At 44.9% G+C, this 15132-nt stretch overlaps 1 protein-coding gene across 6 annotated transcripts in view; it reads right to left on the minus strand.

Moving 5' to 3' along the window:
- PCNX1 (pecanex 1) overlaps positions 1-15132 on the minus strand; it is a 154656-nt gene that overhangs the window by 86067 nt on the left and 53457 nt on the right. For 4 of the 6 annotated variants that reach the window (XM_084792043.1, XM_084792041.1, XM_084792040.1 and 1 more), the window contains exons 4-6: positions 13944-13989; positions 13147-13236; positions 5164-6873 (exon numbers count right to left, since the gene is read on the minus strand). In XM_084792043.1, the coding sequence (XP_084648169.1) occupies positions 5164-6873; positions 13147-13236; positions 13944-13989 (1846 nt within the window). Of the gene's footprint in view, positions 1-5163; positions 6874-8642; positions 9023-13146; positions 13237-13943; positions 13990-15132 lie in introns of those variants that run through there. The other 2 variants (XM_084792042.1, XM_084792045.1) reach the window with 2 other exon arrangements.

Here is a 15132-nt window from a genome sequence, read left to right on the forward strand (position 1 = left end):
GTGTCCAAAGAACAATTCAATTCTCAATGAAAAACAATCCCCGTGTGTGCAAACACATTAAGTTGCCATTCCACTTTTGACAAGTCATCAAAAAGCAAATAACAAAATTATCAGCTGTGGTCTGAGTAACACAATTTGCATATCCTTACTGCTATTTTCCATAATCATAGGAGCCAAGCAAATACAACTGGACAGATGAAACGCTGAAGAGAAACTAAATGGTGGGGCTGGCGAAGTGGCTCAGCGGTTCAGAGTGCTTGCTGCTCTTGCACAGGACCAGAGTTGAGCTCTGAGAGCCCAGTCCCAGGGATTATTCTGCCACCAACAGCACCTGCACTCACGTGCACATAACCACGCACAGATACAGACACACAATTAAAAACAAAATGAAGCCAGGCTCAGGGCACACAACTTTAATCCCAGGACTAAGGAGGCAAGGGTACGTAGATCTCTATGAGTTCAAGTCAAACCTAGTCTACGCAGTGAGTTCCAGGACAGCCAAAGCTGCAGAGTTAAGATTGTGTCTCAAACAAAAAACAAAACAAAACAAAACAAAAACTAACGATGATGATTGACTGATTGATTAATGATATAACAATAATTTAAACCACCAATAAATATTTTTAAGAAAAAATTTTAAGAAAAAGTACTTAAATAATACTCTAGGATCTAATACACAAAGAACAGTTGCTAACTGGTGCAGTTCTTTTAAATCACAGTGTGATTACTGACATTCACTGATGGTGCTACTTGAACTCACTCCTCAGCTGAAGGTGGCCTTGAATGTCTGATCCTCATGCCTCTACCTCCTGCGTGCTGGTATTACAGTATTACAAAGCCCGCAGCAGGGACGCGGTTTAAATCTTCTGTGAATGGTTCAAAGACACTGACTTTCTTCTTCCAGAAAAGCACATTCACATACAGTTGTGCACACACTGCTCACAGACAGCCTTATAAGCAGCTATTATTACAGATTAACTTGAGCAGCAGCGGCAGAAAAGGAACTTCCTGAAATGACTTTAAAGTACCCATGCATTTTTTACATAATGAATCTAAAATTAACAAAGCACTTTCACCCCCTAAGCCCATTAGTGTCTTTGGATAAACTGGGCCAGGCCTCAATGGTTACAACTCCTCTTTCGCAGTTGAGGAAACTGAGGCAGACTGAATGGCTTGGCTAGCATATTCAGGCAGTAATCAGAGGTGGAAGTAAGGTATGACCACTGAATTACTCGGAGCTCCACTGCTGCTGGAGAAAGAAGGGTGTTTGTTCCTACCTGGCAAATCCAACACACACTGGTTTTGAGACTGTACATATAGACACTGATTTGAGTAGCAAAGGATGCAGCCTACAGAACAGTGACGCAAACAATGTATTTAAAACAATTTTATCAGGGGCTGGAGAGATGGCTCAGTGGTTTAGACCCAGGTTCAATGCCTAGTGCCTATGTCCAGGCAAGGGGGCGAGGGGCAGAGAGAGTGAGAGAGAGAGGGGGAGAGAAAATGGCAGAGAAAAGGGGAAAGAGAGAGATGGAGAGTGGGGAAGAGGGAGAGAGGAGGAACGAGAGAGGCAGAATGGACAACACAGACCCATCACTCTTAGACCACTAGAAAAGATGTTAACCATGATACTCACATCAGTACGCACTAAAATTCTGTTGGTTTTAAAGGGGAATGAATGACCTCCTTCCTGCTATTAACCACAGCAAACCTTTGTATTCAGGGGTAATGAAGACAACATAAATCTCCAACACATTTAAGCCATTTTGTTTTGTTCTGATTTTCATTCTAAGCACAAGGAAAACAAATAAAGAAAACCCTAGTAGTACCTTCCTTTGACAAAAAAAAGCATTTTCAACTTCCCACATACTAGTGAGTTTCTTCAACTAAGCTGAGGTTAAGAGTTCAGTTCACTGTATTATTATTAATACTTAATGGATATTTTAAAGATACAAAAAATTTGTAATCTGGAAATATGAGGACTTATTTGGTCACAGAACTGTATGAAGAAGCAAATAACACTTTTCACTTGACTCTGTAAAACCACCAAACAAAACAAAACAAAAAGGAAGACGCACATTTGCTGTGGAGAGGAAACGGCAGCAGATGTGTGAAGATGTGATTTACCAGACACAGTACATCTTGCATGGGTGCTAACAACATTTACATTTTGGCAATACCACTTATTTCAACAATATTCAGAACATACCATAGCATGTTCACACTCTCAAAATTTATTTTGATAAATTAAAGAATGAGGCTATCTTTTAAAACCTGTGGACACCGTGAACACAAGATATAGTTTCTCTGAGAAGCCCCTTTAGTCCTTTAGATCTGTTATAAATACACAGTGACATCCAGGTCAAAAATTCCAAGAAATTTAATTACTATAAACCTACCCAGTAATAACAACCACTTCAGATACAATTAATCTCTAATATATAGGTTAGAGGACTACTCTGATAGCTCTTCAGTACTAAAAATGATTTTTTTACATTCCCATTAAAGTCAACTTTTGTTAGAACCTTGGCAGAAACCGAAAGAAAAACAAGAACATTTCCACAATATGACCTTAAAATACTCTATATCTAGTGTCTAGAATTCTTTGAGGTTAAGTGTAGACATGTTTGAAAATGCTTGCCTAAACAGAACATTATCACAGCAAATGACTACGACCTTTAAAGACACATGTGTGCTAACAACAGGAGGCCCCATTCTCACTCTACCTAGAAGAGACTTCATAATTAGCAAAACAGGCAATAATCCACTTGGGTAGGAGGAAACAGGAAAAAACACCTCTGAAAAAAAGGTCAATACACACTGATGCAAATAACATCACCTACCCAACCTGGTACAATTCCCCCAAAGCCTGAAGGCAGTAAGTTACGGCAGCATCAGCACCACCAGAGACACCATGCATCTATTAACAGATTAAAAGTGTAATCTAGCTGACCGTGATGATGCACTCCTTTAGTCCTAGCACTCAGGAGGCAGAGGCTGACAGATCTTTGTGAGTTTGAGGCCAGCCTGGTTTAGTAATGGGTCCCAGGCCAGCCAGGGCTACACACCAAGATTCTGTCTCAAAAATTAAAAAACAAATAATCACATAATAAAATGCTAATTAATATAAGTAATAAACTTCGACTTAATTAACTTTAAAGACAATGTACTATTGTAGGAAAGTATTTTTTTTTCTTAGTATCTAAAACTTGAATTAAGAGAAAAGCACAGAAACAGAAAAAGAGTTGCCTATCAAAGAACACCACCAGGACTACAGCAGCATTTGGAAGAATCTCATGTGACAGGGTGAGGTTCTGCCTCTGGAAGCGCCGCAGCACAGCATGGAAGTCATGGCTGTAAGTGAGTTGTCGCCCTAACATACCTGCAGTACTGTTGCTATTGTACAAAGGATGAGACCTAACTGGGTTACTACTGGCAAAACTAGCTTAGGAAACGAAGGCAAGCACTAATAAACGGGTGTGCCCCATAGAGAGCTGGGCCGTCAGACCTCCATATCCTCACTGCTGGGCCGTCAGACCTCCATATCCTCACTGCTGGGCTGTCACACCTCCATATCCTCACTGCTGGGCCCTCACACTTCCATATCCTCACTGCTGGGCCCTCACACCTCCATATCCTCACTGCTGGGCTGTCACACCTCCATATCCTCACTGCTGGGCTGTCACACCTCCATATCCTCACTGCTGGGCTGTCACACCTCCATATCCTCACTGCTGGGCCGTCAGACCTCCATATCCTCACTGCTGGGCCCTCACACTTCCATATCCTCACTGCTGGGCCCTCACACCTCCATATCCTCACTGCTGGGCCATCACACCTCCATATCCTCACTGCTGGGCCATCACACCTCCATATCCTCACTGCTGGGCCATCACACCTCCATATCCTCACTGCTGGGCCATCACACCTGCATATCCTCACTGCTGGGCCATCAGACCTCCATATCCTCACTGCTGGACCATCAGACCTCCATATCCTCACTGCTGGGCTGTCACACCTCCATATCCTCACTGCTGGGCCGTCAGACCTCCATATCCTCACTGCTGGGCCGTCAGACCTCCATATCCTCACTGCTGGGCCATCACACTTCCATATCCTCACTGCTGGGCCATCACACCTCCATATCCTCACTGCTGGGCCGTCAGACCTCCATATCCTCACTGCTGGGCCGTCAGACCTCCATATCCTCACTGCTGGGCCCTCACACTTCCATATCCTCACTGCTGGGCCGTCAGACCTCCATATCCTCACTGCTGGGCCATCACACCTCCATATCCTCACTGCTGGGCCATCACACCTGCATATCCTCACTGCTGGGCCATCAGACCTCCATATCCTCACTGCTGGGCCATCAGACCTCCATATCCTCACTGCTGGGCCATCAGACCTCCATATCCTCACTGCTGGGCCATCACACCTCCATATCCTCACTGCTGGGCCATCACACTTCCATATCCTCACTGCTGGGCCATCACACCTCCATATCCTCACTGCTGGGCCGTCAGACCTCCATATCCTCACTGCTGGGCCGTCAGACCTCCATATCCTCACTGCTGGGCCCTCACACTTCCATATCCTCACTGCTGGGCCGTCAGACCTCCATATCCTCACTGCTGGGCCATCACACCTCCATATCCTCACTGCTGGGCCATCACACCTGCATATCCTCACTGCTGGGCCATCAGACCTCCATATCCTCACTGCTGGGCCATCAGACCTCCATATCCTCACTGCTGGGCCATCAGACCTCCATATCCTCACTGCTGGGCCATCACACCTGCATATCCTCACTGCTGGGCCATCAGACCTCCATATCCTCACTGCTGGGCCATCAGACCTCCATATCCTCACTGCTGGGCCATCAGACCTCCATATCCTCACTGCTGGGCCATCACACCTCCATATCCTCACTGCTGGGCCATCACACCTGCATATCCTCACTGCTGGGCCATCAGACCTCCATATCCTCACTGCTGGGCCATCAGACCTCCATATCCTCACTGCTGGGCCATCACACCTCCATATCCTCACTGCTGGGCCGTCAGACCTCCATATCCTCACTGAAAACCGTGCCCTTTCCTAGGACTCTGTCAACTAGCAGGAGCAGCAGTGTCCACCTGCAGCAACCCTGGCCCTACTTACCTCCAGTGCTTGCATCTTGCTCTTCCCCTTCAGGAAATGCAACCTGGCTTGGCAAGCTATTCCTAGAGCGAGTGACTGTCTCTAACTGGGAAGCCCGGCCCAGGAGAGACAGCTCATCCAGCACCTCTCCCTCTTTGGCCTCAAGGTCTGACTTGGAAGTAGTTAAGGGCTTCATTGTTTCTGGAGCCAGCAGCCTGTTTGAGTCATTCAAACAGGCCACAGTGCCACTATCCAAGCTCAGCACCCGAGCCCGAGTCTTGGCACTGCTTGTGCTGGAAGTCCTTCGAGTGGCCCTCTTTTTGGCAGTTCCCTCGGGGCCTGCATGAGCTCTGTGCGTGTGGTCTGAGTCTGTGCCCCGGTCCTTGCGGCAGTGTTTGGTCTTGAGGGCACTGTATCTGCCCTCGGGAGGCTGGCACGAATGAGAAGCAGCGCTGGAAGAGCTGTCACTGCTGAGCTGCTGAGCGGAATGAACACTCGGCGCCCTGCTCAAGTCGCTTTGATCACTAGAGTCCTCGTCGTGACAGAACACAGCGCTGTGTGGCTTGGTTCCAGAGACTCCTCGAAAGGAAACGTAGTCTCTGTGGCGACTGGAGTCAAAACTGCTGGCCCGCTTCTTCCCCGTGCGCCTCCTGCCTGGCTTGTGGGTAGATGTCGTCCGGTGGATTAGGCTGGAGGACTTGGGTCGGACGTCTCCTTCCTTCTGCCTCCCACCATCGTCTTTACAAACTGTGGAGTCTGTGGAAAGGCTGGGCTTCTCACTCTGCTCCTCTTTGCTCTCTGCACTTTGCTCAGGAGGCCTGTCCCCAGGGACAGTAAACTCATTTGCGTGGGGGTTTTTATTGGCATCTTCTGATGCAGAGCTACTGGGAGCTACATGGTCACCCGTTTCCTCAGATGCCTGAGCATCTGGGGCCTCAGGAGGCCCAACAGGTACACTCTCCTCTGGGGCAGTCTTGTCACTGCTAGTCCTCTGGTCACCAGCACCATGGCGCCTCTCCTCTGCTGAGTCAGCACAGCACTCTTTCTTCCGGGCGCTCCTCTTTCCCACTTTAGGAGATTCCTCATGCTCAGACAAGATGCTCTCAATGTGAGTGGAGCTGGTCTGCTCGCTTTTATAGCTGCTCAGAGTGCTGTTGGTGTCCCTGTCAGTCCCGCTGCAGTAGCTCTCCGTGGACCCGCTGCTCCGTGTGCTCAGGCTCCTCAGGCTGTCCACGCTTTTTTCAGCATTCAGTGCCCTGCTCCTCCCACACTTTGTGGGTGGTTGGGAATTACTTTTTTTCAGGTCCCCAACAGGCTGAAATTCTGCAGGCGGGCATGACTTTTCCACTAAGGACTCTCTGGGTCCTGAGGAAGGCTTGGACGAGTCTAACTCACTAACTGGGTCTAAGCCCCGTCTCTGCTGGTAAAGAGGAAAGTCATTCAGTGACGCGTCAGGAAACGCCACGGCAGAGCTGGAAGTCCGTGGCACTCCTCGTGGCCGGTGCTCTTTCCTGTAAGAGTGTGAATGTAAAGGTACGAGAGAAGCCACTTCTGTGTCACAGGCACTGGACAGTGACTGATCAACATGGTGGTGCTGGCTATGACTTGGCAGGCTCACTTTGTCGCTGACGTCCCTTGGTAAGTCCTGTCCACAAGAGGACAACGATGGCTGAATAGAAATGAAGGAGTCATTGGAGACCAGGCGGAAGAGCTTGCGATCAGTCACCAAATCTGTTTAAATACATTTCAAAATGTTAATATAGATGCATGATCAGCTTCTGTGCTATCTAACAAAGGAAAGAATTCATAGCATACAGTAGTAAATCAAGTATAAGCAATCCTCCAGCAGTCCACCCAACAAGTCGGCCAGTCATCCCAGAGAGCTGCACAAAGAAACCATTCTAACTGTCGGATGAACTGAACTTTCAAATCTTTTGGGTTCTTCAAAAGGCTTCCATTGTGTGTGTGTATGTGTCTGCCCCCCCCCTGTGTGTGTGTGTGTGTGTGTGTGTGTGTGTGTGTGTGTGTGTGTGTGTTTTCTTCCCTCTTCCTTCCCTCCCTCTCTTTTGGAACAGGGTCTCACTATTTAACCCAGGCTAGCCTTGCATTTCAATTTCAGGTGTGCCCCACCATAACCTGCTACAAGGTCTATTTCTAACTTACAAATAAGTAGCCTTGGGTTACCATTCTGAGCCTTTGTTTCTTCATCTAAAAAATGTGTGACCAACCTCACTAAGCAGCAGGCAGGAATACACATATATAATTTTATGTATGTACATATATAATCAAAATTAATATTATCTGTCATTATTATGCCTAAGAAAATACTTTAATTCTTTTGAAAAACTAATAGGATTATTTTACGATTTACTTTATTTTATGTGCACAAGCTTCTTTTTTTGTTTTTTCGAGACAGGGTTTCTCTGTGTAGCCTTGGCTCTTCTGTACTCACTTTGTAGATCAGGTTGGCCTTGAACTCAGTGATCCACCTGCCTCTGCCTCCCGAGTGCTGGGATTAAAGGTGTGCACCACCACGCCTGGCTTAAGATTATTTTAAAAATAAACAGAAACCTAGAATGGGGTCTCTAAAGTCATGTAGTGGGCAAAGTGCTTGGTGCATAAGCCTGGTCACCTAAGTGTAATGCAAGGAACCCATGTAGAGATGGAAGGACAGACTAACAGCACACACCTGTCCTCTGACCTCCACATGCACATCACAGTACATGCATGTCTACACTACACAAACACATATTCAAATAATACATAAATTTTTTAAAATGTTAAAACCTAGAGTAGGAAGAAACAAACAACAGAACCAAAGTGCTGATCAGTGCTCAAACAATATATGACTTAATGATGCAAGGTAGCTCACGGTTTGTGACAGTCACAAGACGACAGAAGCTCACAGGTCCCCACTTCTGAGATGTGACATGTGGTCATATAAGGGGGAGGAAGAATCCGTTTAGGGGGTGCCCTAGGAAGGTACTCAATCAAATGGACCCATACCTGTGATCACAAGGATGGCACAAATGGGATAGGGGATGAATGCATGTATGTATGTTCGTACATATGTACATATACACAGATATGTTTAAATGAAGACTCAAAGCTGGGATGAGGTCATAAGGGCAGGGGATGGATCTGGAAAGAGTTGGTGGGAGAGTGAGAACGTGATCAGAATACACTGTATGGATGTATGAAATTCTCAAAGAACAAAAATGTAACAAAAAAAAACCCACCAAAATTATGTGCAGTATGTTTTATTTCTACTGTGAGACTATGTTAAGGTATCAACAACAAAAAGTAATAAATACAGGCTAAAATCCTGCATCTTCCTTCATCACTGACGAAACAATTATAAGACACCTCATGAAAAAATACATCTTGCTCTGTATTACACGAGCATTCCTTAGTCTTCCACTTAAGGGAGGCACTACTGACTTAAATTAGCATATACTTCATAAATAGAATTATGAATATGAAAAAGTCCATCTACTTACACAAAAGCTGATTTTTAAAATACACATTTTGACAGAAAAGGATGCCTGAACCTGATGTTAGCACCACTAAAAAAAAAAAAAAAAGATTAGTTTGGATGTGATGACACACCCAAAGCACTTCTGGCACTGAGGTAGCAGGATCATGAGTTTCAGACCAGCCTGGGCTATAAACACCAAACCAACAAAAAGAAAAGCCATACAGACAAACCATATTGCAGATCCTGCTCACTTGTCTCTCAATGTAAAAGCAGACACTCCTCCTAAGATTAAAGGAAGAATGAACTTACCACACACATTTATATACCTCAAAAAGTCCTAAGTCTGGGGCTTCCTGGGAAAAGGTTTGCCTGAACTGGATCCCCAGAACCATGTAAAGGTGAAAGGAGAGAACTTAAGCTAGAAGGGAGGGTTTCATGGTATGAATACTATATTATAATGAAAAATAACAGGACACAAAGTTACACACACACACACACACACACACACACACACACACACAGAATGTTCTCGTGGCAAAAGTATGATGACTTTACAACTCACACTGAGGTGTTTTCCTAAACTGACAGCTGCCCACACTTACATACAAACCAAAAGCATGCTCTGGGCTTCTCTCTTGGACAGTCTCTACTAATGACACAAACATGCTATTATTTCTCTTAAAATCTATCCTCCCTCCCTTATCATTCACTTCTTTGCTAGTTAATAGCTGTGTCCTTTGCAGGAATGTATTTAAAGAGTAGTTGACAGCCACAGGGGTTATTTTCCTCCTCTAATTCTCCTTAACAGTTCCTTGAGGACATTTGTTTGTGTTTTGCTGTGTGGTACTGGAGACTAAACCAATGGCCTTAAACACGCACGCGTCGGGTGAGCACCCAGTCACATCCCCCTTCAACAGGCTCTAGTGCTACCACATTGGTAGGCAGTGCTGTCACTGTTGTATGTATGGCCAAGTGACACCCTCAAGTCCCTGACGCATCCGTGGCACTGACAAAGAGATAAGCCTTTCTCTGTCGTGCCGCATGTAGCAGGCTCAGGGCTCCTTCTGACTCACCAGCTGCTTCTGTTCAGTCTAAATGTCTTCAAGGCTCCCGGCTCAGGGCTGAGCCCTAAGAGTTTTCCGTTCCCTACCTTCTCTTCCTCTTTGTAGATCTCTCCCATTTCCTGACACCAAGATAAACATTCAGAAACATGTGGGACCACTGTCTCCATCCTCTATATGTGTGTGGGGTGAGCTATAATTCTGATCCTGGGCAGGGAGGAAATGAGTGGGACAAAGCAGGCAAACTGGCAAAATCTCCTCCTCGGAAGTGAAAGATCAGGGTGCACTCCACATTCTTGGTTCCACTAATAATCTGGAATCTAGTATCAACTTATCAACCAAATGCTGCCCAAAAAAGCACCTGAATCCAAGCCAGGCCTAAACAGTTTCAGCAGCTCAAAGAACTGCCACTAGGTGGTGACAAACCACAGCCAGGACCACGCAAACCCTATGCCAGTGGCAGCTAATTACAAACTGTTAGCATACCAATCTTGGAAGAACCAGCTCAGCATGTGCATCTGCATTGTTTGTTTTGTATCTCCATCTGTCTGCTGTCTGTCTATCAATCAATCAATTAATCAATCAAGAAAGTGTCTCTCTCTATAATGGAGGCTGGCTTGGAACTCACTCTGCTACCGAAGATTGGCCTTGAATTCTTGGCAGTTCTCCTGTCTCACCCTCCTAAATTACAGGTATGAGCCACTATGCCCAGCTCTAACCCCACATTGACCTGAGGGTTAGTTGGCGGGTATCCACACACTGACAACTCCTAGATGTCTAACCCAGACATCTGGCCTGACTTTTCTCTCCCTGCTGCTTGAGGTCCTGAAGAATCACATAGTAATAAATATGCCCCAAGCTGAATTCCCACCCTACCCTCCATGCTCTCCTACCTTTGAATTTAGAACACTCCCTTCAGCTGAGGACACTTCATCATCGCCCCTGCTGTCCAACCCATAATAGTCTGAGAATCATCCACGGGTACTATAAAATCTTATATAATACTACTAAAATCCACCAACATACCATCTTATTAGTGTACACACACACACACACACACACACACACACACACACACACACACACGGAGGGAGGGAGGGTGGTAGAACCAAACCACTTCATAACCCTGATGCTTATAATGATCCTCTCTAAATGACCTCTGAACTTCAGCATCTACCCCCTTTGATACAGTATCAAAGTCACAGCCATGGTGGCAGTTCACCTTCTTAGGAACTAAAACAAATATCTTTAAAAATGACCTCTGAGACTTTATACAGCCTTCCCGCCTACACACATACGACAGCACCATGCTGCTTTTCAAAGCTGACAGGTATGGCCCCTATTTACACCTCTTGCATTTGTTGTTCCCCTTGCAGAGAAGGGCTCCTTCCCACACTTTCTCTTTCTGTAGGCTTTGCTGTAGGAAAAACAAAAACAAAAACAAAAAAACCCCAAACCATTCCATTTAAGATTACTATTTCCCGGGGGCTGGAGAGATGGCTCAGAGGCTAAGAGTACTGGCTGCTCTTCCAGAGGTGCTGAGTTCAGTTCCCAGCACCCACATGGTGGCTCACACCATATCTAAAGGAGTCTGATGCCCTCTTCTGGAGTGCAGGTGTAATGTAGACGAGCACTCCTACATTAATTTATATCTATAATCTGTTCCATCATAATGTCCGGACCCCATCACTTTCTATTCTCCATCTCTGTTTACTCTAATAACCGATTTGCAGTAATACAACTCCATACTGAGGAGATGAAAGCCATAGGAGGGCGCAAATTGTCTGTTCACTGATTAACTTCCAATATTTAAAACAGTGCTGTGCACATAATTAGAATATGTCTTGCAGAGGACCTGAATTCAGTTTGCACGCACGTATACACACATTCTCTCTCTCTCTCTCTCTCTCTCTCTCTCTCTCTCTCTCTCTCTCTCTCTCTCTCTCTCTCAACGATTTTAAAGTCATATAGTACTCTGAATTTAGCTATGATTATGGGTATGTTTCCTGTGCCTCCTCTTTAAGTCACAATGTGTTCATCTATAAAGTAAAAACAGCAATAGTGTTGACTTCAAATATTTGAAATGACAACTGAGTAAATGCATATGAAGAGAACCCAAAGGCTGTGACAAGCCAAGGATCGTGGAACAAAGCCTGGCCACATCTGTAAAGGAGGTACCAGTGTGGTACAACCATGTCTGCTCACTTAGAAATAAATAGTTTAGGGATCCTTCCCCTCCATGCCCACAAAGCTGGGCACCGAGAGACCATATGTGCTGCAAAACTACCTAGGACCCCTAACCTAGACAACAGTCTGTGCCAAGTGACTCAGACATCATCATCTATGCGACTCTGTACTTGGCACAATGGAGGAGTTATGTGTGTGTAAATCCCAACCTGCCAGATTATCATAAAAAACAAAGAAAACCCCTTGCTCGTGCTTTCTGATGCCCTGTAGGATAATGAGCTACGTGACTCCCAGATGCAGACAGGCTCAGCCGACTAAGACTACGACCTCACTGTCCAGACACTATGATGGTACAGATTATAGAAATGGATAGTGCAATATGCAAATAACTGATTCACCTTTAATTTAAAAGAAAGAAAAGATACCCATACCATACAGGGTATTTAGAGGTCTTGGGGGGGAGTGTCCTCAAAGATGAGGTATTCCAATCCAAAAGACTAGAGAGCTACAGTGGTAAATTTCCAAGTACCAGCAACAGACTATGCCTGTAAGAAATTAAGTTTGGTGGGGGTGAAATTGGAAGAAAGGTGCATGCCTCTAATCCCAGCACTCAGGAGCCCAAGTTAGGTGGCTTTCTATGAGTTAAGGCAACTTTGATCTACATAGGAAGTTCCAGGCCAGCAAATGCTGCATATTGAGAACACACTTTTCTCAAGAAGAGGAGGAGAAGGAAGAAAGGAAAAAAGGAAGGAAGGAAGGAAGAAAGGAAGAAAGAAAGAAAGAAAGGAAAAAAGAAAGAAAGAAAGAAGGAAGAAAAGAAAGAAAGGGGACTGGGTGAAGCATCAAGCTAAGGGCAGCTGAAGGACTAGCAAACACTCAACTGCTATCTCACACCCTGGGCACCTGTTCATAAGATTTCTTTCTCTGCTTAATCTAACTTAACTCAGTACGGTAAAAGTACTTAAAATGCTGCATCACTACTATGGTAGTGAATTATCTGGCTTCCTAAAAACTGACCATATTAGCGCCAGGCATGGTCGCTGATGCCTGTAATCCTAGCACTTAGGAGGCAGAGGCAGAAGGATCACCTATGATTTTGAGGTCAGTCTGAGCTACACAGTGAGTTACAGATCAGCCAGGGCTATAAAGCAACAGACTGTGTAGGAAATTATATAAACAAACAAGCAAGCAGACAAACACTTCTGTTCAATGTGAGAAAGGCATTCCTCACACCGCCACATAGTACAAGGTATCACGTCACTGCCAAGCACTCCTTACCTTGCTCTTCACTTCCTTCTTTACAAAGACTAGAGCTCTGGCCCAGACTTAAACTTATATCATCAGAAGTCTTAGCAGTGTCCGTATCTCCTACAATGTAGACAAACACGTGAGGACTTGACACTCTAGTAAAGGGACAGCAAAGAAGGGACACAGAGTGGGGGAGCTCTATCAACTCTGGCAGTTCCTGCGCACCAGGAGCTATGTGGGTGGTGGGGGATGGGCTGTGGGGGGTGGGGCTGAACTGAGTACAATGGACCCCAGGAGAGTGTGAGGCAGCAGTATCACCACAGAGCGCCAGCAGCATGGCAGAGCTTGGGCTAGTTCCTTTAAAAACAAGTTCTAAAAAGGAAGCCAATTATTTTATAACAAACGTGAAGTGAGGGAAATTTCCTTCCCCAGGAAGATTAGAAACTACAACATCACAGGGCAAAACTTTGAATTTGTCTAGATAAATGTACAGAAATAGAAAAAAAAAAAACTTTCTCCCTTAAAGTTTCAATTATGCTCACATTTAAAAATTCACAGAAAATTAATTTTTCACACAAGTTGTACCCACACTTAAGAAAGCACGTTCCCTTCTGTCAAAAGGTTTCTATAGCTTAAACTTATAAACAATGTTCAAATACTTCAGTGACTCTTAGATGATGAAAGGATAACGCATTTCAGTCAGGCAACTTAGTAAGATCATGCTATACCTAGATGTGCTTAAGGAATTCTTAGTGTATTATAACGCTGTCCTAATTACAGTGAGGGGAAGTGACGGGTCGGTCACTGTGCAGTTAGGCCGCGTCTACCTTTAATAGTTGCTGCTGTTCCAAGCCGAGAAGATCCAGATCCAATCTGAAAGCAAGACAAGAAGGAAATAAAGCTAATTAACACACCAGCCAAAGAGGCCACCAATCCAAAGCATCAAGACTATCCAAAGTATCTTCTCTGGTGTGCGCAGTCAGCCACTAGCGTTCGATTGGCCGCTTTCATCACTGTTTATAAACACGTGTTGGGCACACAGCTGTCTGCTGCAGCATATGCTACTGAGCCCTCTGCAGGCTCAGGACTGACAGAGTCCTGGGGCCAAAGCAAACTGCACCATGTAGCTATTATCACTTTTTACATTACATCACAGCATGTTTGTGTTATAAAGCAAAGCAAAGCCGTACATTGAGTCTGTGGGAAATAAACTTAAGACTTCTTAGGGCAACAGCAAAGTTCGAGGGGATAAGATACACTAACACAACACTGAGAATAACATAAGTTCTTACTAGATCTAAGACATGAACTTTTTATTGCTGGCCAGAACATTTTAAAATTATAAAATAAAAGTAATAAAAATCTAGACATCACAAAAATAAATTCTTAGCACAAACTGTAATTGTAACTGATAAGCCTTTAATGTTCATATTCAAGATGGCCTACCATTTTCCTAAATGTTACACACATTATTTACACAACCATATAAACAAATACCACACATTCCACAAACACAGCAAGAAAACAAAATAAAGCATGATTCGGTCAACTAAGCCAGCAAACTGCAGCAGCACTTCCAATACGCCTGTATCAATGGACTCAAAGAGACAGTTTCACACATTCAGCATTGTAAATAAAACTTAAATCATACAATACTTATTTTACTCCAACTCTCCCTTTCACTGAGTCACTGTAGCTGTAGCATCCAAGAAACAAGCTTGGAAGATGAGCGTGGCAGAGCAAGATGGGTTAGCTAACCTGGAGGCCCCTAACTGCGGCCTCAGCTAGACTGCAGATGGCTGCTGCGATGTGTAAGTAACTTGTCAATGAAAAACAAAGAACAGGAAGCATACAAACACAGGTGAAACTAGTAGACTCCGTGATACCAATAAAAGCCAGGCTTACAGGGCTGAGAGAAGACTGTAGGCAGAACGCCTGCTGTGCAAGCAGGAGGACTTGGCTTTGGCCCCCAGCACCCACGTAAAACTCATCTGTAAGCCCATCACTAGGTGGGTG

This window comes from Acomys minous (assembly GCF_964271855.1).
Source record: "Acomys minous genome assembly, chromosome: 8".
Classification (NCBI taxonomy): domain Eukaryota; kingdom Metazoa; phylum Chordata; class Mammalia; order Rodentia; family Muridae; genus Acomys; species Acomys minous.